The 24,539-nt window shown below is 38.8% G+C and overlaps 1 protein-coding gene across 2 annotated transcripts; it reads left to right on the forward strand.

Annotated features, from left to right (window-relative positions):
* The first annotated feature begins 1,751 nt into the window (after nt 1–1,751).
* Nucleotides 1,752–24,520, forward strand: acin1b (apoptotic chromatin condensation inducer 1b). 2 transcript variants are annotated; one of them, XM_079257550.1, is made up of 17 exons: nt 1,752–1,896; nt 3,662–3,727; nt 3,841–3,952; nt 4,062–4,135; nt 4,372–5,730; nt 6,033–6,115; nt 11,704–11,824; nt 16,051–16,096; nt 18,541–18,686; nt 18,804–18,950; nt 19,071–19,242; nt 19,340–19,485; nt 20,346–20,453; nt 20,781–20,888; nt 21,408–21,756; nt 22,953–23,050; nt 23,147–24,520. In XM_079257550.1, exons 1-17 carry the CDS (start codon nt 1,762–1,764, stop codon nt 23,450–23,452), a joined length of 3,576 nt encoding a protein of 1,191 aa, XP_079113676.1. In that variant the 5' UTR covers nt 1,752–1,761; the 3' UTR covers nt 23,453–24,520. The 2 variants fall into 2 exon arrangements, with proteins under 2 accessions (XP_079113676.1, XP_079113677.1); XM_079257551.1 differs by having other exon boundaries at nt 4,375–5,730.
* The last annotated feature ends 19 nt before the right edge of the window (nt 24,521–24,539 follow it).

Genomic DNA, 24,539 nt, shown 5'->3' on the forward strand with positions numbered 1-24,539 from the left:
AGGTATGTGTTGCTTGTGTAGCGCCCGTTTCCACTAGAACAAATATTACCCCGTAGTATTGCCTGCAATCAATCCAGTATTTACAAGAAACTTCTTTCAGCACATTTCTTGCAGTTTTATACACATAAGAATGAAAAATGGAAGTCTTTTCTGACAGGCAGAGGATATATCTAAGAAGAAACGTTGTGGCAGAGAATGACTAATGTTAGTTGGGTGAGAAAATACCTGAGCCAGTTCTTTCCCACAGTCTGTTGATATACTTGTAAAGGATAAGAAACCTGTTGACTGAGTTTACCAGTCTCAACATGTCTTACAATATGCATCGTTGCTCGTCTTTTGTGTCTTTTTATCTTCATTTCCCCGAAGATGCCTGTCACTGATGTTTACTTGCATCCCTTTGATAATTCAAGGTGAGCACCTTTTCTGTGACCTGATACGTTTATAAAAGAAGACGGGGTATTACATGCAAAATTTATTGGTTTTGAAAAAACATTGCCATTATGATTTTACAATTTGTTTATCTAACATTGAAATGTCAGATGGATCTGACTGCGATGTCTCTTATGTTACCCAGTTAAGTAAAACAACTACAAAGCACAATCCACTTTGTGGTTCAACAGGATAATTCATCACATTTTCCATGTTACACTACAGTTGTATTTAATGCCTATTTATACTTGAATTGGTTGTGGTGAATAATAATTTGCTCTGCAGCAACAGCTCATAAATATGCTCAATTTGAAGCAGTGATGGGCGATATCCTTGTACTGAAAGTAAAACACTACATGTGGTAATTGTGTGCACACCAAACTTCTTGCTGGAGGGTAAAGTTGAAATATACCTGTTAAGTGTTGGGACCTATACTTCATCTTATCAATCATGCCATTGCACATTGTATCTTAGTTTTTTATAAGATTGAAATGACATGTCATTTCATAAACTTTTTCATATGTGTGGCCCAATAGTTTGTTTAAAAAAAAAAAAACACCTTTGTCTTCCTGCTTTGACGTTTTGTTTGCTGTGGAGCCACCTTGTGGGATATTGAAGTATTACTTTAGGAATACCTGGCTTTTAAAGTAGGCTCTATGTATGAAAAGAGTGCATGATTGTCAAGTTGCATGGTTTTAATTTCCTTTTTTTTTCTTTTTTTTTTTAATACAAATTTTTCACCAGGGGCATTTATGTAAGAAATTCTTTCTTTTACTTTACTCTTCCTCCTTTTAAATATATTTTACATAACTTTTCAAGGATATGGCTGTTTTTTCTTTGTTTTTTGGGATTTTTTTTTAATATCATGTGAACCCGTGTATTTGTTGTCATGCTGAACTAAATCTCAGACATGTATCTTACAGGAATTGCAAACCCAAAGCCTCTCTTTTTTTTTAACACTACATGTGACATCTGTCTTTTGTTCTTGTTCAGAATCCACAAATACATCTTTTGCAATGAAACAAACATGTCTGTTTATGAGTGTCCATGGCCAAGTGTACTTGTATTTTTCCATTTAGGTTTTTAAAATAACTTATTTATTGATCCTGTAGGATATTTCTTATAGTGACAGCCAAAACAGTAAAATTCCTAATTATTTTCTTTAATAAAGTCTGGAAATTTGTCAGGGCGCCAAACTGGGTCAGTATTTTTCAACTGACTTTGCTGTTTTGCGATTCGGACAACCCGAGCGTTTCCGGAAAATGCCGAGATGTGACGCTGAGCAGCAGCCGTAGCGACGCTTGTTAGAGTTTAGACAAGCGAGGGAGCAAAATGGCGGACGAAGATATTACGCTTGATGGAAAACCTCTACAGTCGCTCCGAGTTGCGGATTTGAAAGCGGCTTTGGAGCAAAGAAACCTCCCAAAAAGCGGACAGAAAAACACACTTATTAAGCGACTTAAAGGGGTAAGTTTTTGCATGTGTTTCTACCGTGTGTGTCGAGTCTGGCTAAGTTCAGCAGGAGGCGAGAGACGGCGGTGGGTTAACGTTTAGAGGCCGTAACGCTGTGTGGGCTCCGAAGCGGGAATACATAAATCTCCACGCACACCTTATTGCATGTAAACAACAGTAAATTTAATCTGGCAGTGCAACGGAACTGTTTAACCAGCAAGTTCGCACTGAATTAGCAACTACTCTCAAAACACCGTGTTGCACACAGTTGAACTGTGCACCTGTCAAGTCGAGGCCTAAGCTGAGTGTAAGCAAGCCAGCAGCCGCACATAGTGTACAGTACATGATGACAGTGCCAGCGCGCCCGCGCGCGGTGTGTGTGTTCGTGATGGCGTTACGGGAGCGCGCCTTGCGATGTAAACACAATTTTACGAGCGCAATCGAAGGCTAATTTATACTTCCCCCCTCGTTTTGTCTTAAAAGATCAAAACAAATAAAAACGAAGTCGTTTTGCACAGAGCGCTCATCCCACAAATAATCAGACTATAAACATTGAAAACTGAGTTCAACCACTACTGCTGCCAGAATACGTTTTAGGCAACACATGATCCTGAAGAATTAAAAAGATAATTTTGTAATGTATTTTTAAGATATTTTCACCTTAGTTGACCCAATTGATTTACTGAATGCACTGATATGTAAATATGGTAATAGAACTGATATGTAAATATGGTAATAATTACAGTATCTGAACTTCTTGAAGTGTAATGAAAAGAAAAGCTTAATCATAAATTGATTATATGATAGGCTGATTAAACTAAGCTGATAAATCAGGTACTTTTTGTTTAGGGTGGTATTAAGTATTTGCAGTTGATTATTTTCCAAGGCTTATAAACATACATTAAAATAAAAATGGACTTGTCTAGAATACAGACTGCACTATGGCTGTCGGTATGGTCTCTATGGTACAACATCTGATTATCTGTTAGTTTAATTTAAAATGAAACTGAGATAGATGCTTGTGTTAAATGTTTTAAGGTCAGTTGTATTGTGTCAAATTTGTTAACAGATTAAGATTGTAGTTTATCAGATAAAGAAAAAGTAATCATGTTGTCATCATGAAAAGTCAACCATAGTCCACGCTGTTAAGTTCTTTGATCTGAGGGGCATTGCACATTGATTAATAAACCGATTACTGTCTAGCAAAATTTCCATAGTAGTCTTCCACTAATCTTAATTGCCTGGCTAGTAGAGACGCCGCTCCACCTTCTACTGCAGAAGGTCAATCAGTTCCTCATTATTTGCTTAAACAATGTAAACAGCATGAATTTGAAATATACGTAAATTAAAGTTTAATTTTCATTTTGTTATAACATGGAACTGTTATGTTTTTTTGTTTTTTTTTATTCTTGTTTTGTTTATTGTACAAACTGCAGGGAAATAAATTCACTGCAATAAATTTCTACAAATGTTTGCTCTTTCATATAAAAACTAGACCTATTTCTTTCACATAAATGGTTTGTTAACAAATTTAAAGGTTGTAAGATTAATAGTCTGTATGTAGTTTATCTTTCATCACTAGTTTTTGTTTACTTTTTAAATGTTAGATTTCATTTAGTGAAGAGATGTCACAGTAGTGTAACCATTACAAGCAGTCAATAAAATAAGAAAAAAAGTAAAACTGTATCTTGCTACAGCTATTTTCCTTTATTGTTGTGCTATCATTTTGTTTGATTTAACATTTCTAAAAGTCTTCATTTCAAATGTTCAATTTGTGTAGGCTCTAATGTTGGAAAACCTACAGAAGTCCTCCACCTCTCACATTGGACTACAGCCCAATTCTCAGGTAAGAGATCTTTAAAAAAAAAAAGATTAATCTGATTATCTTTCAGAAGCATGTCATACCATTTTACGTACGTTTTTGATTTTAGTTTTAACCATTTTTTTTTTCCATTTTAGATTGGGGAAGAGATGTGCCAGAACAGCTTCATAAAACAGTATCTGGCCAAGCAGCAAGAGCTCCTCCGTCAAAGACTGGAAAAAGAGGCTCAGGAAGAAGAGGACGGTGATGGTAATAAAGTTACACAAACACTTCACAACAAAACTGACACTACATATGGTCAAATAATGTAACATTGTACATTGCTAGAAAAAAAAAGTGCAATTTCCGTGTCTTACAGAAAGCCCAGCTGGACCAGAGGATGATGAAGACCATTCTGAAGACAACGACAGCTCTTCTTATGCCTCTGATAAGGTAAGCAGCATCCAAATAATAAATAAAATGACAGAAACAGAGGATGTATACCATTGTATAATTCAGATAATGCTGTGAAAAGTTTGCTTTTCATATGGTGTTTATCCCATTAGAAGATATGTTAATGCTTCTGTGTTTGTAAACATTTTTGGTGTTTATACAAATGTTTTATTTTGCTATCAAGCTTAAATTTCCAAGGTGGTAATTATTAATACAATAACCATGTCTGTGCTCAGCAGCATCGAGCCATACTTCCCCAGCCCTCTGTGGCCAAGCCTGATGTTAGAGGAGGAGAAGATTTTAAGATGGGTCATGGTTCTAGTCCTAGTTTGCTCCACAAGGATTCCCCCCTGGTTCCAGGAACAAGGATGCAGAGGGCCATGTTTCAGCAAGGACACAAAGAACCACCAGCCCCTTCCCCTCCCCGTGCTGTGGCCTCCCTGTCAGTGCGTGTCTTGGGACAGCCTGACAGCCAAGGATTACCCCCTGCTGCACCCAGAGCCCAGGAGAAGGAGGGCACTGCACCAAGTGAACCTGGATCAGCTCATTCTGTTCTCCACCTCAGTCGGTCGGCCAGAAGTTCAGCAGGAAATCATGTTCCTGATGACAGTGATGAAGATGATGATGGAGATGATGAAAGTGACGATGATGAGGATTGGGGTCCTGGTCCTGGTGGGGCTCGAAGGGGAAAGAAAGCGCCACCTCCCATGTTGCAGATGCCCCCCAGTGTCCCATCTGCAGCTGCAAGATCCAAGCGCAAGCTTCAGCCTCCACAGCACATCCCACCACCACAGGTACACCACCTTCGCCACCCCACACCTCCTCCCTCTCCACCCCCTAACCTGTTCCCCCTGCCTGACACTCCCAAGCAAAGCCCGCCCGATGATCAGGAAGGAGAAGGCCCTCAAGCTGCGCGTGGCCCAGGTGTGGTATCTTTCCCACCCCACGCCATGCAGAGGCAAGATTCTGACTCAAGCTCTCGTTCCAGCAGTCCTGAACCTCCTGTAAAGCGCAGGCCAGGGCCCCTTTCCCTTCTTGTACACAAGATGGAGTCAGAAGAGGCAACCTCAGCCTCCCGGATGTCAGGAGAGACGGCACACTCCACTGCTGGGTGTTCAAGTAGATCTCAACAGCAAGGATCAGAAACAAAGAAGCAACAGCTGAGCAGAGATATGGAGGAAGAAAAACGACTAAAAGCAGAAAAGGAAAGAGACCAACAGCAGGAACTGGAGAGAGAGAAAAGGAAAACACAGGAACAGGAAAGGGAAAGGAAACACTTGGAAGAAGAGGATGAAAAGAAGAGAAAACAACAGGAAGAAGATAGGAAACGACAACAGAAAGAGGAACAAGACAGAGAGAGAAAAAGCCAGGAAGAAGAAAAAGAGAAAAAACGCCAGGATGAGGAGAAGAGGAGAGAGGGAGAAAGGATAAGAGAGGAACAGGAAAGGAGACAGGAGAAAGCCAATAAAGACAGAGTGGTGGTGACTGATGTCCAAGATTCAGATTCCTCATCTGATTCTGACTCCAAATCTGACTCCTCATCAGAGTCTTCGTCCTCTTCCAGGGATAAAAGCCAACTCTCCAATCAAATGAAGGTTAGTGATTGAACTGCTGTGGGTGTCGGTCATTCTCAAGGATACAAATAATGATCTGAAGGACTTCATAGTATGTTTTTTGTAACCATTCTGTTGACATGCACCCATTTAAAATGCAACTTATGCACAGAAATCTGAATTATAACACAGTTAGTTTATATTTCTGAGTGTCTTGTGACGTCTAGTTTTACATTTTTCTTGCTTTTCTTTGGGTTTATAGAAATATTTCATGACACATTTTCCAGATGACGTCTTTTGTTTCCATTTGCGTATCATTTTTCTTACTTTCAATCATCTCACAGAAAACATACCGAGAACAAGAGGCAGAGGATGACAAAATGTCTAACTTAAGTAAGGGGTCGGAGAAACGAAACCTTTCGAAAAGGTCAGTAACCACTTTAACAAAATGTTAACTGTTGTATACACTGAAATGGTAAAATCAATTTAAAAAGTTTAATTTTTTAAAAAAGTTTTTAAATTGAAAGCAAATTTTCTCCAAGTAAGCACTTTAACACCTTTCTAAAAACTATCTTCATCTATACTAACGTGGCTGTAAACAATCAACACATCATCCTTGTTTATGTGGACCCAGTGATTAGTTTCTTATCTATACAAGGAGCCATATACTTTTGGGTTTTGGGACAAGCCAGGAGAGGGACTTGTACTCACTGTTACCTCAGTTAGGATGTGAACAATGTTATTTTTTTTTGACAAAATTAGCTTCAAACTCATTAATGTGTCAGTAAAGCAGGTAAACGTGTTCAACTTGGAAGGAGTTTTGGACTATTTTAGTTGTAGCAAGCTTTAAACTGCTTTTGTAAGTGGACAAAAGGCTAAAATATACCAGAAAAAGCTGCATTTGCACACCTGTAGACAAAGTCCAAATGTGTCTGGATTTAAAAAAGGATTTTTGGTGTGATGTAAATCAATCCAAAAGCATCTTAGAAGTGCTATGCAACCAGGGTGTTTTGCTACTTTTCTTCTTCCTTTTCCCCCTCTAGATACATACAATATATTTACAAGTTTAGCTCTTCTATCCTTGGGTTTGCAGCACTCAAAAGTGTATTTTTTTCAACATAAGTGGTCAATATGGAATGTCCTTCACACCACTGATTTTTATAGAAGACTTTATTATGCGCAACACTCACACCTGTGTATTAATAATTACTTTGTCTTTGCTGATAAAGTGTGATTACTTATCATATATTCTGGTTAACATTGTTAATTAATGAGCATTGATTCTTATCAATGGTATCAAAGTGCACTTCAATCCAAATAAATGTGCCTTTACTTCTTCTTGAACATATGTCAACAGTATGGAAAATCAATGAAAATTTCTCTAAAATTGTGCCAGATTGTCTCTTGCAATATTCTCCTGTTTGTTTTCGCTTCTGTTTTGAACAGATTAGTAGATGAACACTCTTTCCCAGTCAAAAGGAAAAAACAACACATATCGGACAGTTTTACAGCTTTACTAGGGACCTCAGTATCATGTGGTAGATCTACTGCCACCACAACAGCTTGGTGTACCCCCTCATGCCAGTCGCCACCCTGGTTGCATTTCGCTGTGAGATGACACGTCATTTCTCAATTAGAAGTTGTTGAAATGGAAACTAGCTTGGCTGGGTTGGTCGCTCCAGCATGTCCCGCATGACCGAGCCGATCTCACAAGTCCACAATAGGGTTGAGGTCTGGACTCATAACAAGTCATTCCATCCTCTCCAGTCCCAGATAATGGAGATATGGGATCACCACTGACTCCACAATGTCCTTTTAAATGTCTTTCTATCAATCAGGTGCTCCTCTGGTGTCTGTAATACATCTGTGACTGGCACTCACTTACATCATAAACATAAACCGTATATGAAAGATACTCTTTATATACAGTCTGTGATCACAAACGAGTGAATACTAACAAGAGTATTAAAAAAATATTGGGTACGTTTCAGGGGACACTACACACAGTAGATGTGTTGCTCATTCCACAGAAGCATGAACGTGAATGTAACAAATCAGGTTTTCTTATGATTTACATCAGTTAGTGTTATTAAAGGGAGAAATAATCGACCAAACACAAATTTCTTTATCTTTCGTAGCAAGTTTATATAGACATTTTAAAGCTATTTTTATTATTTCTACGGTTTTCTTTCTTTCTTTTTTTTTTTTTTTGTAAGATTGGTTTCCTTTAGAGGACACAAGTAGCCCACAATAAATGTGTCATACTGATATCTCATACATACATGATTACTACAAGTACAGCAGAAAGGAACACGGCTGTGTGTGTAAAAATAATACATAACTTTGTCTTATTTGTCAACATTTAAAAATGTATAACACAATTTCAGTGGTTTACAAGTGAATCCTGAGCACTGTCGTCTCTCTTGAGAATACAGTCTATGCTTGAGAAGCCGCATTTCTAGTCAGGCGTTGAATGCGACACCTCTACAGCACTGCCCTTGCTGGTTTTCTCCGGAGGGAAAAGGGTCCTCTCCGCCTCCTCTCGTCTCGGTTATGTATTTTCCCTTCCTTGGTAGTAACAGAGACTCCGTATTCATCCAGTGTTTTTTGCTAATTGACCAGTATTGTCTCGTATTTTAATGTGCGCCACGTTTTCCGCGTCTAATCACGCCTTTATTTTGGAAATCTTGGACCGGAAGACGGTTATATATTCTGATAGACTTGTCCGCGCTAGCCAACATGGCCGTCATGCATGCATTGCATCCCTGATAGAGACGCAGTATACGGCTAATCAAAAATAGAAACAACCGCACTGGATCTCGTGTTTTGCGTTTCCTGTTTCAACACGCACCTGAGCGAAATACCAGCTAGCCACAAAGTGGGTTTTTTTTTTAAAATCCCCAGGGGTTCCCTTTCAAGGCCGGTCATAATGCTGTCCGAAGGCAACAAAAACGGGTAAGAGTGAGCCAGGAGGAGTCTCAAGGCTCCAGGTTGCTGGTTATACCTCAACACCAGCTATCCATCTAATAAAAAGGGACATATTAACCATTCTCCGTGGTTTTATAGCCGGTATGCACTGCTGGTTTGCCGGCAGTTCCTTGTTTGCTGTAAAATATGGCATCAGTTCACATTGGCCTGATTATGAGCGCGTTACATGTTCGTCCATGTGAGGAAGACCGGGGGTGGGGACGTCGGTGAAAGCCTTTTGTTGAGTGAAGAAGCAGGGAAGATTTGGTTGCGGGATGAGGGGAGGAGGAGGGATTTTGATCATTGCCTAAAATAGCTGTTTATTGAAAGACTTATTAATAAATAATGGTCCCAGATTTCTGGTGTGATGATAAATGTGGGCTTAAATTTCTTCCCTTATGTTCTGAAGTGTATTTTTCTCTTGTTTAATAAGAGCATAGTGACTTCATAGTCCATCATAGTCATTCTGTACATGTTTTGATGTCTGATGGGATCTATATTTTTGAGGGGATGACCAAAGCTAATGATCTCACTGTTGTCAAGGGAGATCATTAAAACAGACATCTGCTATCTTATTCAGTCAGTGAGAATGGCCCCTTATGGTGTGATATAATTTTCCAGCTGGCACCAGTACTCATGCTCACCTCTCTTGGGAGGTGATTTGATGTCTGATATGATCAGTGACAAATTTTTGTCCATATTATCCTGTCAATATGGTCATTTGTATTTGATCAGAGTAATTTACTTGAAGTGCCAGGGGGGGAAAAAATTAGCAAATTTAATTTGCATGTGCAATTTCAGAAGTTAACCTGTAGAAATCAGTTACATGGTATGATCTGTAGTGTTTAAAAATTATTCATGAGGTTGCTGTTGGGGGTCTCTTTGCTTCCTCATTTCTCAGTTCTATACAAACTTGTTGGAAAGTAGAGGATAATCAGGTGGGGGCATATTCAAAGATGTGACTTGAGAATAGGGGGAAAAAATGTCATTTCTCAGAAGCTCAATTGTTCTTTCTTCTTTTCCTTCCTTTAGCCTAAGAGGATGAATTTCTAGTGGAACCATTTCCTTTTATTCAATGTGCAGATGTGCTACAAGCCGTCCCCACAAGACACACACAGTTAAAAGAAATTGACATCCACACCTAAGGCAAACTTTGAAGATGAATGGAAGGAGAAAATATTTTCTTTTTGTCTGACACTGCTACCAGTGATCAATCATTGTGAGATACATTGGATCAACTTCATTAGCATTCATTACCAGGCTTTCATTTCTGATCTTCCTCTGAAAGATTCTTTTGAAACTTGCCAGAAACCATCCTTTATGTCATGCTAAAAGCAGACCATGGCGTAAGCAATATATTAGGTTAGCATGATGTTTTGCAGATATCGGTTTCAATGTGGAAATTACCCAGAAAGTTTCTTCTTAGGATGTAAAGTTGACTGCCACAAAAGTCAGTTGACTAGTTGTGTAGACAAATAACACATTAGATAATTTATTTACCTGACATAAGGTGAAAGTACGGTGAAATATTTCACCTATAAGCCTTCACCTATAAGCAAAATAAGTTTGTTGCTGCTTTTCCAACATAAGAATGTGTTGGTTTTTATTTCAACATATTAAAATTACAATGTTTTGATCAACTAAAGCCATTTTATTTGAAAATTTAGAAAATGTCGAAACAGATCAAGTTTATATTTGCAAGTAAATCTCAAATTATAAACTAAACTGATCATCACTTATACCTCTGAATATTTGCCTTTACAGAAACAGCTGTACTTTTGTTTTTAGTAACTTTTTTTTTTTTTTTTTTTTTTTTTTTTAAACAATAGACAACTTGCTAGAATTACTACCATACCTATCTTCATCATATATATAAGTAAATCCCAAGCACAGTGCAAATAATAAAGAAAATGAGCACCGGGTTGAAAATGAAGGCTGCGTGGGGAGGATTTTCCTCCACATACAGGCTGCTTCTTCTATGCCTGTTGTCATATGGAGACAGCTTTTGACAATGGAAGCCATAGTTATCTAAAAATGTAATTGGGTTTTGCTCCATCTTGCATAACATCTGACAGTGGTGACATTAATCAGGAGGAGAGCTTGAATGTGTAAGGTCTGAGTCATAGTAACTACAATGCTTAGCTGAGTTTTTAGAATGACCAAGCTCAGATCAGATGAAGAATAAACACAGTCATCTGAGAGTGTATGTCTTAAAGTCTGAGTTGGTTTGAGGAGCGTTTGTGACCCTGGGTGTCAGTTAGCTAGTGAGTTATTTATAGCAGGAGTGACCCAGATCACTGGCCTCCAGCACCCTTCCTTTGACTCTTCGTGTGTGACTCTTGACCTACTCATTTAGTCTTTTTTCATACAAACCCTCCCATTGCTCATTTAGGTGCTGAGTTTAATGGCAGTGGTAATTTGTATTTGTTTGGATAGTTTTTAAGTAGGGTTGAAACTAGTAATTTTTTTCTTCTCTCATTAAAATTTACTAATTTACAGTAATGGCAACTGAACCTGGAGTTATGTTCAGTGTTTAATATGTGATTGAATTGTGATATATTGGTGTTTCAGGAACATGGGACTCTGTGCAGTCTTTAAATAAAAGTAGGCTTTCTTCTTTTCCTTTTCAGCTGCTGCCTTCAGGGGTCACCACAGCAAATCATGCCCCTATTCTTTGCATCCTCTTCTCTTCCTATTAACTTCATGTCCTCTTTTATCATATCCATATATCTCACTTCCCCACAACCCTGAATTACACTAAGGCAGTATCGGAAAGTCAATGATATAGTCCTTCCGTTTTGCTTATTTTTTGACCTCTTAAGAATTCTCAAACTCATGCTGCTTCATTTCCATGAATCAGTCGTGAGCTATATATATTTTTTCTATTAAAGCACAATGAAAAAAATTGAGACTCATGCATATATTAAAGTCAAAAATATCCATAAACCGTAGTCACTATATTGTTTTACTCTTCATGACAGCATGCATGTAAGGTACTACTGGTTAAGTCTCAATTCTTTTTTCAACCAAACCATACTCCTCTTCCAGAGAGGTTTCTGAGCCCAGCACAGCGGCTGTGACAGAGGTGGAACCAGACTCTGAGAGCTCCATGGCACAGCAGCCAGCCTCTCGGGCTCAGCCAGAAAACAGTGAGAGCCGTCCAGAGGAGGTAAGGTCACTGGCAGGATGTAGTGCCTGGGTTTTAGCTCTTTTCTCCTACTTACCTGCATCCTCATTTGTTAAAAAAAAAAAAAAAAAAAAAAAAAAAAAGCATGTCGACTTTTAAGTACAAGTTTATTGGCAACTCAGAACCAATGCATCCCCTGTTGTTTTACTTAGATTAATGTTTCAAGCAAACAAATTATTGGTATCTGTTTTCATAGACTACACAATATCTTTATGTAAACAATGTAAAATATTTAAGAAATTACTAAATTGTATAATTGGATAAATGCTCAACAGGGGCTGCGTTGGATTTGGGTCATGGGATAATTGAGAACAATCCTGTCCTTTCCATCTACTTGTAATGCATCTTAAATTTCATAACAAGCTCATTTGTGGAGATGATCTCTTACACACGTACATTGTCTGTCTGTGCCCTGCCGAAGTGTGTTAAGTGCTCATACAGCTAGAATGAAGGTAGTGATGGAGATTATGTTTTGCATTAGCCTTAATGTTGCAGATAATGCATGCCTTTTATATTCCTGTTGTGTATGTTGGAGAGAAACGGTTAAAACATTAAACTTAATTGCCTTTGCACTCCGAGGTGGCAGCCTTTGCTTAGCAACTGCTAGACTAGATTTTCTGGTTGGTACATTAATGTTACTGCTTCTCGGCTCCTGCTGACAAAATTCAGAAAGATTGATAGCAGAGGTTGTATTTGTGAGGAAGCTGTTTTTTATTTTAGTTTTTATTTGTATGTTTTCCTTTCAGCTTCTATTTGCCATGTAAATAGATAGAAGTCAAACAAGAATAATTAACCATCTTAATTTTTTAATTATTTTTTTTTCTTTGCATAAATCCAACGCATGGGGTGTGTTAAGGTCTGACAACTCATTTTACCAAAATGAGTTAACTTTTCAGAAATGGATAAATTTGAGGAAATTTATATTACGTAGATAACCTAATGATACCACAGGAAATTATGAAGTGTAATGAAGCAGCTGTTTGACACAAACCTATAACTCATTGCAAGTTTTGGGTTGTTTTTTTTTGCCACTAGAAGAACAGCATCAGTCATTTCAACTTTAGTGGACTTTTATTCTTTTAACCATAAAACTAAAATGAGACTTTATGAACTTCTCTGCTATCAAAGTTCTTACCAGTCAGTGTATATTTTTAAACTGTGGTTGTCTTTTGTTTACATGAGTGATGAATTCTGACAGTGTGTGTAGAGATGCATCCAGGCTTGTTTCTACTGTTTTACTCTGTTTTCATTCTCTTTGCTTTCTCAGTTGCTCCTCTCACTCGCCCTCTTATGCTCTTATTCACTCTCCGTGTCACTGTCTCTTCCCCCTTTTGCCCCTTTTTACTTTCCACCTTTTGCTTTTGTATCCAATCATGATCGCTTCTCTATATTTATATTTATGGTGTGATTGCTGTTTAAAACCCCATTGATTGCTTTGTTATGAAGGTGCCCATGCCTCTTCCATTGCCCCTATTGGTACCTGCTGCGTACTACTACCACCAACAACACCTCTTCCACTCCTACTCCTTCTACAACTCCTGTCCCACTATGCCAAAGTGCGTCGCTGGTACCTGAGTTAGGCCCAGAGTCTGCAACTCCATGCCACTGAGTAAAGCCTGCAAGAGCTTGTGTTTTGCCCTACAGTGACACACTGAACCAGCTGGAAATAGAGCTTCCATCAGACCACCATCGACCCAGTGGCAGCCATGGTAACTGCAGCAGCTAGCAGTTGTCATGGCAATGCATCCATGGGTTGGGAAGCCTGCTTGCTGAAACGAACTGGACTATACTGCACTGCATGGTGGCAATGAATGACTTTTAAAAGGGAGGGTGTCTAACGTCTGGCCACACCTCCCACTCTTCTTGCTCTGCCATCTGCCATGTTGACGGATGAACTCGCTCTGCAACCGTCATTCAAAAAAAACCACAAGACACTTCATCTCCAGTTCAGAGTTGAACTCACTTTACCTTCTTAATCCTACACTGCCCTCTGCTTGTGAGGTGGAACAATGACTGTGAATTTGGGATGACCGCAAAACCTCATACAGTAATAGGGGCTTAAGGATTAATGATCAGTGATTAATGATCACTGTTTTTGGATTTAATGTTTGGAAATATACTCTGGGGGGAGCAGCTGAAGAAATCTGGTTGTTAATCATAATTGGACCGTTGAAGTTTCTGCTGCCTCAAATCTGTTTTTGTGAATGAGACATTATAATGTGGACTTTTTTTCCCCTAAAAAAGGGGAAAATGCTTTAAAACAAGTGGAACATTGACTCTGTAAAGCTGACTGACACCCTCTGCATTTACATACTTTGCATTTTTGATTGAACACGGTGTCACCATTGTCAGAGATGCCATGGAAAAGACTGATTTCTGCCTGATGCCCAGTTTCGAGGACAAGAGACACAAATTATGCACTTCTTTGTAAGTGCACACAACATTGATTATCCAGATTTGGCTTGAAAAGGTGGATATACTCAAATAGCTGCCAACCATTTTCCCTGCAACCACACTGTCTGTGAACTTATTGAATGTGGATTATTCATAAGCAGGGTTTGATATTCTGCCTTTGATTTATGTAGGAGGCATTTTTCTCCTGCACACACAGTTTGATTTTTTCAAGACTTCATGCCAGCATAACTGCAAGTTTACTTAATTCATTATCTGGATTGTGAGTAAACAATATTTTTAAAAAACAATCCAATATATATATATATATATTTTTGTTACTTTGGCCTTTTTTAAGAGACTGAAACCCAGACGACTTCTCTGCTGTGAAACAATCTGAAAAAGCTTTCAACTAGAATGTGGTGCATGGACAAATCTACGACTACTGAACTTGGATATTGTGGACAACAAACATCTTGCAGTTTGTCACAATACCAAACTGCTGTTGTCATTTGGACATTTGGAAGTCTGAAAAAAGGATTTATGGACTTTGTGTTGGAGAACTACGTGTACGTGACAATCCGAAATCAAGCATCCTATTTTATTTTTTTTTTGTTGTTCCTGCTCAACACATCATGGACTTTTAAGAAAGTGATCATCAATTCTCTGCCGCCATCAGAATCCTGCAGACGACAACTCTGATCCTTCTGATTTTCCAAAAGACTGAAATGTGACTCTGGCCAGCAGTCACTCAGGAAAAGTCCTCCCCAGCCCTCTTCGAGACTAAAAGTCCAATCCAGTCATCACTTCCTGCCTGGTGGTTAATCTGCACAATCAAAACGAGCCCCGACCTCACTCCTCTGCCTTCTCTGATTGGATCCTTGTTGCCTAGATACAATGCACACTGTCGTGTGGTTGGGCCGTAGTCAAACCAGTAAGGAATCAGGTGTTAAATGGTACCAGGAAATCATTATTGCTCTACATGAAATTTATACACATTTGAAGAAACAACAGAGTATTGTAATCTTTTTATCTTGTTGTTTTTTGTAAATATTGGGAACTAATCAATTTTTTGTAAATTAGTCCAAATTTTTACCATCTTTCGTTAACTCAGCATTTTTCCTTAGTGGTTTTTACACCAGTATTACACATACTGTAGAGACTATTACATATTTTCAAATGAAATTTTTAACTACATATTTTGTTATCCTGCTTATGGACGATTGGCAGTTTCCAACATTGTTGTCTATCTCTGCTCAAAGCCTCGATTCTAATGTAGGCACTTGTTTACAGCAGTCATTTCAGCTTCTTACTGACCTTGACACTGGCTTCATTAACTCCCAAGGAATGATATGAAATGATAATGTCTTTACATTGACAAGATCCTCTAGGATGCACTGACATACACTGTGGGGTTCATTACAGTAGACTAGTCATCTTATAATTAATGCTAAAACACAAAGCACAAGTTTTTCCCTCACATCATAAATATTATGTCTTTGCTTTGTTCTTAGAATCCATTTAGCAAACAAACGTATGAGTATAGAAGTGTAAAGAATTATCTCTCCTTCTTTGAGCAGAGGTGGATGAATTAAATGTTTTAAAAAGTGTCTCTAAAGACAAATGAACCCAGCCTTTAAAGTGGTGCAGTTAGAGCCTGCAGATCTGTTACTCTTACTCCCATTCCCCACTCCTCCTCCACTTTCCTGTTTCACCTCCTTTCTGTTGTTGCCTGTTTGGATCTGGACTCTTGGTTCTCATCTTGCCCCACACCCCTGGGGTTTCTGTATGTTCTCTTTGTCTCCCTCTCTTTCCAGAGTACCACTCATAAGGCTTTTGCTGCTCGCAAGATATCCTTAACCAGTAAGTATTGCAATTACTTACCTATTCTCTCAACTACCGAGCACCAATAAGGATAAAAAGATGCACCAATCACAGGAGCATTTTGATTTTTAATTTATATTTCCACTCCTATCAGATCTTATATCTGTGACTTACAGTTGCTTTAATACACCAGTATCTTTTAAAAATTATCAACAAAATAGGAAAATAATTGTATGTTCATGGTTTAAAAGGAAAACCATCAGGTTGAGCAGCCTCCCCATAACTGATTATAAATATAAGTTTTTTTAGGTTATCAAACTTTTTTCTTTTAATAGAACTAATCAAGTTGAAATTCTGTCGCCATGCATCACTTTTCATCTATATGAAATATAGATCTTATTTCAGTTTTCTTTGTAGGAAATCTATCTGGCAGCTGGCTACATATTTTGCATAGTTATAGTAAATTTAGGTTTAGTTTGTTTACTGCCTTTCATTACAATTTTTTGGAATGCACCTGATGTTTGTGTTAAAATGTTTCTTAGGCTTTATGTTTAAATATCTTGCAGCTAGTATGTAGACTAGTGTAATGACTTGCCTGACACAGAACCCAGTACATCTGAGAGAAATCAGCCAATCAAATTTGAAGCCAGGGGATCAGTCAAGGCCACCTTCTGCTCAGCATTAGCTCTTAGTGTAATTAGTTTTGTAAATCTCACAAGTATTTCATTCCTAATGTTGGTACAAAATTTGTTTTTAATAATTTCTTTTGCAAGAACCAGTTGCCAGTTTGGACCACCTCAATTAGTGGTAGACTTGCATTAGCCAAGATGACGAGAGTCAAATTTGTGCAAGAATATTTTGTTTGGAAAAGCTGCAACAAATGGCTTGCTAATGTAATAAATTACCTGTGAAGTATTTACCTTCACGGTATTCAATAGACCTCAAAACTTGAAGGCTTTGACAGTAAATGTTATTGTTGTCACTGGGGGTGGGAAATTGAATAAAACATAATCAAATATCAGAAATTTTTGATTCACAATTTTAAAATAATATTTTTTTATTAAATCTATTTTTTCAAATAAAATTAATTCATTATCTTTTTTTTTTTTTTTTTTTTTTTTCATTTTTATTGTTTTATTGATCTTTTTACTTGTCTTCTTGAGCATTATAGCAGCAGAAAGATGGTCTGGCTATTGTGTTGTTTTTTCCTAAATGAAATTAAGAAAAATGACTCGTAAAAAAAAGTCTTATTCCTTCTTTTTTTTTTTTTTTTTTTTTTTTTTTAAGTCTACAAAATTTAGCAATATCAATGATTCACGAGAATAGCAATTTAAATGGAATTGGCACCCAAAAAATCTGAATTGAATTGGGACAAAAGCATATTGTCACATACAGAAAAATAGCTATTTTTTAGACTTAACAGAAAATGATACCTATGATGATCACATTAGTGTTTTGGCAGCCACAGATTATGCTTAGATTAACATTAGTGATAAGGAGTGGACTCCATGGCAACATTGACATTCTTCATTCACACAGCTAATTGTATTTCTGTCCGAATGTGTGTGTTAAAGTTACCTACCTGATTCAGCCTGATCACATCTGTTGCTGACTAAAGAGTCAGATTTTGCTTCCCTACTCATCTCTACCTTAACATGCAGTAAATTTAGGTACAACAGAAACCTATGAAAGAAGCAGTGATCCAAAGTTTACACCTCAACAAAACACAATCTGTTGGTTTGTTCAACAGTATTCTTCTGGTTGGGTATTTTCTTCAATTTCAGCTTGCTGCGGCAGAAATTCTGTCCATGCTTAAGGTATCGCAGTACAAACTGCTGCATGTTTCTTTTGTTTCTATGTTTTAGTATTTCACATGTACTTGAAGGTATGTTTATATCTGACTACAAGCCAGTCGGGTAAAGGCTAATTTTCAGTTCCATTATGTGGTGCTGATGTTTGTTTTTCCTGTCAATATTGGTGAACTAATGGGCCTAATTATCTCAGAAAGTTAGGACTATCAGAAGAGTTTGTCCAGCACAGTAATGTCATCTGTTTAAAGGCTTCCCCCCACAAGAATATGGTTGTATCTGAACTCATCTCAAATCCTGTCAGTACACTGAGGTTAAACACACACAAGCAAGAGGATATGTTTTAGCTCATTGTGGTTGGCTTACCTGTGTTTGTTTGTTTGTTTTTTTTTTTAAAAACACTTCTTTTGCTGCAAAAACATTGTAATGCAAATTCTGGCAACTTAATAGTTTGAGTAAATTAGCATAATAAGAAAGGTTTCAGCGAATTAAATGAATTAAGAAAAATTCCATAAATTTCCATTTGTACGTGGCTGAACGATTTGTGTGAAGGCAGATATTTATGCTTTCACGGTGTGATCTTTTGGTAACTTTATCTGTTTGCCGGTTAACAAATAATCTATTTACTTAATAATAATAAACTTTTTTTTTATTAATTAAAAAAATCTCCTATAGGCAGCAAATCCTCTCCAGCCTCCACAGAGGGAGGAGCAGGAGAGCTTGACACAGTAAATGCAGCCGGGAGGAAGAGGCGATGGGGTTCCAGCACAGCAGTCACTGCTAAGAAACCGTCAATCAGCATAACCACTGACTCTCTGAAGGTACTGACACATTGCAGACCTGCTTTCCAGCTGATCTGACAAGAGTGCGAAGTTGTGTCAAACATGTTTATTATGAAAACGATTCTAGTTGTTCCCCTTCTTGTGTCTGCTCTTCAGTCTTTAATACCAGACATTAAAATGAACCAGGAAGCAGTTGTGGAGCTTCACCCTGAAGAGCTGCAGCTGTCTGGGGATGAAGAGAACTTGGACACCGGCCGGGGAGATTCAGACAAAGGCCTCAAGATCCGACGCACCGTCACACAGGTAAAAACGAGGCCTGGCCATGATTACTTTTATTTTCCAAAAGATTAGCACTTTCATCTCAATGGTGGCAAATTGCAGGCTTTAGTCAAACGCCTCGTGTATCCATCTCTTGTTCTCTAGGTTGTCCCAGGTGACAGCCAGGAAAATGGACAGACAAATGAAGAAGAGGAACAGGTGGAGAAAATGGAGAGAGAAAAACACAGGACCTCTAAAGACAACAGAAAGAACAGTCTTTCTGAGGAAGCCTCAGAGACACAGAAATCTGTGACTCTCGATGGAGAAACAAAGAAAGGTAAACTTCTGTGCTGAGGGGTTTTGCAGTCTTGTTGAACAGAATCTTTTATTTTGTCAGTCTTTTCTGATTTCTCACTTTTCCGTATTTCCTTTAGTTACCCCCAGTGACAGTCTGGTGCGCCGCTCCATAAGTCAGCAAAAGTCTGGTGTGTGTGTCACAATTGACGATCCTGTTCGCACAACCAGGCAGCCCTCTCCCCCTCGGGGAAAAGTTTCAAACATCATTCATGTGACTAACCTGGTATGTCTTTATTCGGTACCTCATTTGCCAAGATGCTGATTTTAAACTTTGACAAATTGGACAGAAGGAATATTTTCATGCTTATTTAAAGCCACATCTGTCACTATACCCATAATTATTGCCAGACATAATTACCCAGGTGTTAAAGCCATAGTCAGGTGTAACCCAAAGTTCAGCAGCGCAGTGCATGACGAATCAGGCTTTGACAAGATCAGACATTACACATTTAATGACAAGCATTTTTTTTCTTTTTGGGTTGAATCACAAAGACAAGACTCAAGGTTGTACAGAAGCCATAGATTGCCATCCGACTTATTTTACAGCAGTGTAAGACCTAACAAACTATTAACCAAGGTGTAGGGCTGAAGGATCTTTCTACTTCAACCTGAAACCCAGGCTTGTTGATAAAATGAATGTGAAATTTATAAGTAACCTCTAGATGAGGGGAAGGTTGCATTTATGTGGCACATTTTCAACAAGTCATGCAGCCCAAAGTGCTTTACAATGTAAAATACAATTAGAATGAATAAAATACATGAGTTCTTTAAGAAATAAAACAACACATTGCTAGAAAAGCATGCAACTGGACCTGAGCGTGGTGCTCTTGGTCCAGTAGAATTTCTTTAGTGGTTGCTTTTGCCAGTGGACATGTTGGACATGTTGTTCTCACAGAACAAGGTTGTGTACCAGTTTTCATGGCAATGCTCATAAACTGGAGCAATTATCCGCTCATTTATGTTGTTTGCTTTTCTGTTCTCAGGAATGTCAATTTTTTTTTGTTTAACATGGTCTTTCTTTTCATTGGGATGTCTTGCACTCCATCTCCCTTTAGTTCATATAAGATATTTCTTATCTTACAGGTACGTCCTTTCACCCTGCTCCAGCTCAAAGAGCTGCTGAACAGGACAGGCAGTGTGGTGGAGGAGGGCTTCTGGATCGACAAGATCAAGTCTCACTGCTATGTCACAGTCAGTAATAATCAAATTAATCTTTTCTAATGGAAATTAGGTGAAATAGATACATGTGGAATAAAGTTGGTCAAAAATAGCATCTTAAGTGCATTGTTGTTTTGTAAAACCTTTTGAAAAATACAATATAATGTAAAAAAAAAAAAAAAAAAAAAGATGAACGGGTGTATCCAGACTTTAATCTACCACTGCATAGTTTAGCGTAAAAACAAGACGGATATTGTGTTTTTCAGAAGAGATGTTCCTATTGCCAACCATATACTGAAGCTAATTTATGCTTTCTTTCCTTTTAAATCTTTTTTTTTTTTTCTTCTCCTGTCCTTCCAGTATGCAACAACAGAGGAAGCAGTCGCCACCCGAGCAGCGCTGCATGGAGTCAAATGGCCTCCTAGTAATCCCAAGGTGCTTAGTGTGGACTTCTCTGAGCAGGATGAGGTAAAGAACACCTGAAACGTCCAAAAGTGTAGCATAAAAAGAACAAGAAATTGGTATTAAACTGTATTTTTGGAGCTATTTAAATTCATTATAATCTTGGAGACCTTTTTTCTTTCATTTAAGTTGCAGGTAGTTTGTAATGATCAGCGTTTCTTAATCCTGGTCCTCGGGGACCACTGCCCTGCATGTTTTAGTTCCTACCAACTCCACGACACCTGATGCAGATTAACTGCTTGTCAAGTTCTATGAAAACCTGACAATGAGGCATTGATTTGAGTCCGGTGTGTTAAAGTAGGGTTACCTATAACACATGCAGGACAGTGGGCCCCGAGGACCAGGATTAATACCGATTTACATCATGTTTTTGCAAATTCATGTCTAGCTTGAATTTTGGGCCTAGATTATTAGATTTCAAGAATATTGTTTATATTTTTGATGGTTTGTTTTAGTTTAATATTCTCATTGTCTCTGCTGTTAACCCATATATCTTTGGTCTTTTTTTAACTTGTCCCTTAATAGCTGGATTTCCACAAAGGTGTACTGAAGCCTGACAAAGAAGAGGAGATTCCTGCCCCACCAAGTGTCCCTCAGGCCCGGCTGCCTCCTCTGATGCCTGAGCGAGAGCGGGACAGAGACAGAGAACGTGATCGAGACCGGGAACGGGACAGAGGAGTGCGAGACTTATGGGCAGAGCGACAGAGGGAGATGGAGCGCCGAGAACGGGCAAGAGGCGAGCGGGAATGGGACCGAGACAAGATCCGGGAATTTGCCAGACCAGGGGAGGACGGACGAAAATCCAGATCCAGAGAAAGAGAAAGGAGAAGGAGAGAGAGGGCCAAGAGCAAAGAGAAGAAGACTGATAAGAAAGGTGAGATGTTTTACTGCGATTGACTACAAACATGGACGGAAATTGAAGTGAAAAAGAATTCTAGTCAGGAAAAAAAATACCCGTTAGAACTGCAAGCTCAATTATATTGTAGCAGTTTGTAAATTGTCATGGGGAATATTTCAGTTTTGAGCTTTTAATGTCCGGTATGTATTTATATACTTAGTTGTTTGTGTATATAGTTTTAAAGTATTAAGTGGAACACAAAAAACTCCAAATAGTATGATTTTTTTTATTTTCAACAGCCTGGCTGAAAGAGGACCTTTGTCTTTAACTAAGCATCTTGTTTTTGTTTAAAAGACTTTATTTTTACTTTTTCCCCCCATTGTGTGGAAACTGTTGCGATTGTTGTGGATACGTGATACAATCCATTCATTCTGTGTGACTTGGCACTAAGAACAAAGCGGCGAAACACCATGTTTTAATGTACCATGAACTTTTTGTCATTTAAACATCCATGCCAAGAAGACAGAATACAAACTACTGGGTGTCCGCCATTCTCCTTTGTTTGTCATGTTCTTTGTTATAATTCAAGGAAGGCGTTGCGTTGACATGACCTCACTCTGCCACGCGACGCTGGTATCACTCAGACCAATACTGTTGAAGGTGAAAACGTAACAAATAAAGATTTACCAAACAGTCTTGTACCATAAACGAAACGGGAGCTTTAAACTCCTTCTGACTGTTTCGTGTACCAAATAAGCACATGCAAAGGTTGGAGGCAGTCATGGCAGAAGGCCCATGGCGAACTTGCCACACGCCTCTTATTTGTTGTGTTTATCTCTCTTTAACAAGAATGACAAAAGCCTTGATCGCCTTCTGCGCTGATCACCTGTCGTCTTTTGTCAGATTGTTTCCTGATCAACAGGTGGTAGCGATCTTTATAATGCGTTTAAGTCCCATTTTGTTCTTTTATGTACAGGCAATAAGAGGAGATCGCGTAGGGTCCTCTCATTGCCACTAGTTCTTTGGTTGTGTGTGAGATTTTTTTTATTTTACATTATATACTCAGCATTCAAAGAAAAATCCAGAAACACATCATGTAGTGAGCTGAGGAACAGCAGCAAACGGCCACACATCTGACAACTCATTTGAAGTGGTAACAGTTCTCATTTCCACTCAGGTTTAGGTTTTTCCACTGTTGAATATTTTCCATGTTTGTTTGTTTTATCCTGCAGAAAAGGGAGATGAACCTCCTGCCAAATTATTAGACGACTTGTTCCTCAAGACCAAAGCAGCTCCATGCATATACTGGCTTCCTCTTACCGAGGAGCAGGTGGGGACTTCTTTTTTGTTTTTTTCTTAATAAATCCTTAATTGAGTGTTTATTTTTAGATTTTGAAGTAGACTAATATGACTTTTTGTCCACCAGGCGGCACAGAGGATTGTAGACCGTACAGAACGGCAAAAGGAACGCGAGCGAAGGCGCAAAGAGCAAGAGGAGGAGGACAAAAAGCGCGACGAGGAGAAAAAAGAGAGGCTGAAAGGCCGGGAGAAGGATGGCAGCACAGCGGCAGGTGGTGTAGCGGTCGGGCGAGGAGCAGATGGAGACCGCGGTCGAGACAGAGAAGGAGACAAGAGGAGGGACAGCAACCATCGGTCCAGACGACCCTCACAAGGCACTGGCAGCGGACGACGGTCTCGTAGTCGAAGCAACCCCAGGGATAGGCGTCGCTAACGTCCTACAAGCTGCAAGGAGTGCTGAAGAGAGAGAGGGAGGCAGAGTGGTAGAGGACGCAGCAGACAGGAAGTCTGGAGAAAGTGCATTTCCACTTGGGAAACATTTCTCTCACCTCATATTCAAGACTTGTCTGGTCCTTGCAAGCTGCCCCATCGTGCTTTAATTTGTCCATTTTGGCGCCAGCGTTGTCTTCCACACACTTCTGCCATTTTCCCCCTTCTCCTTTTTAATGTCAACACAAAAATACTTTTTTTTCTTTTTTCTTTTTAGGAAAATGTCAGTTCAGCTAGCTCCAGTCCGTTCACTCCTCCTTTGTCTTCGAGAGGCAAAATTCAGTCCTTTCTCCTGTAGAGAGCCGTGTTCCTCCTCATCTCTGTAACGCTGTTAATTCTCTCTCATTGAAGAAAAGTAGCCGAGGGCAGCGGTTTCCTGGCTCCCCTCCTAATTTTGTCCCACTGAGGTTTTGGAAGCCGCCTCATTACTTTAGTTCTGCGGCTGCAGTTCCTTCCTCCTCTGAACCCTGTAATAAAACCAGTCGAAAATAGATCCCTGACCATGACCTCACATATTTTCATGGATCCGTTTCAATGTTCAACTTTTCAGCACTAAGTTTTATATATCTACATCTATGTATCCTCTACAAAATTTACCGGTGATCTTTTTGTCAGTGAAAATTTTGAGTTTTACGAATCGTGCTAATTTTTCAGCCGTGGGGGGGGGGGGTCATGTCGTTGCGAGTGAGTAATCTGTTCTCAACACTGTAACCGGACGGCGATGCGTTGCCATGTCGGGTGTCCTGGATGTTTTGTGGGGGGGAGGGGACATGAAGAGAGCATGTAATTGTGTGATCACTCTGGGACGCTGACCTTCCCTGCACTGAGGTTTCCATTTGGAAATACCTCCTCTTGCATTTAAGAGGTTAAAAAAATAGAAATTTTATCTAATAGAACGGTTGCAATTTTAATTCTTTTCATTTTTTAGTTCAGGTTAGATTTTTGTTGCCATTTTCTCCTCCTGAAAGTGCTGAATGTACCGAGAATTTAAGAAATAAATTGGTTTATCACAGTCTGCTTAAGATGTTTTT

The sequence above is a fragment of the Telmatherina bonti genome, assembly GCF_933228915.1.
Source record: "Telmatherina bonti genome assembly, chromosome: 18".
Lineage (NCBI taxonomy): Eukaryota > Metazoa > Chordata > Actinopteri > Atheriniformes > Telmatherinidae > Telmatherina > Telmatherina bonti.

Coding starts and splice junctions, on each gene's coding strand:
- acin1b (XM_079257550.1), top strand. CDS start 1,762: ATGGCGGACGAAGATATTACGCTTGATGGAAAACCTCTACAGTCGCTC. Junction 1,897..3,661: donor TTATTAAGCGACTTAAAGGG/GTAAGTTTTTGC, acceptor CAATTTGTGTAG/GCTCTAATGTTGGAAAACCT. Junction 18,687..18,803: donor TAACCACTGACTCTCTGAAG/GTACTGACACAT, acceptor TCTGCTCTTCAG/TCTTTAATACCAGACATTAA.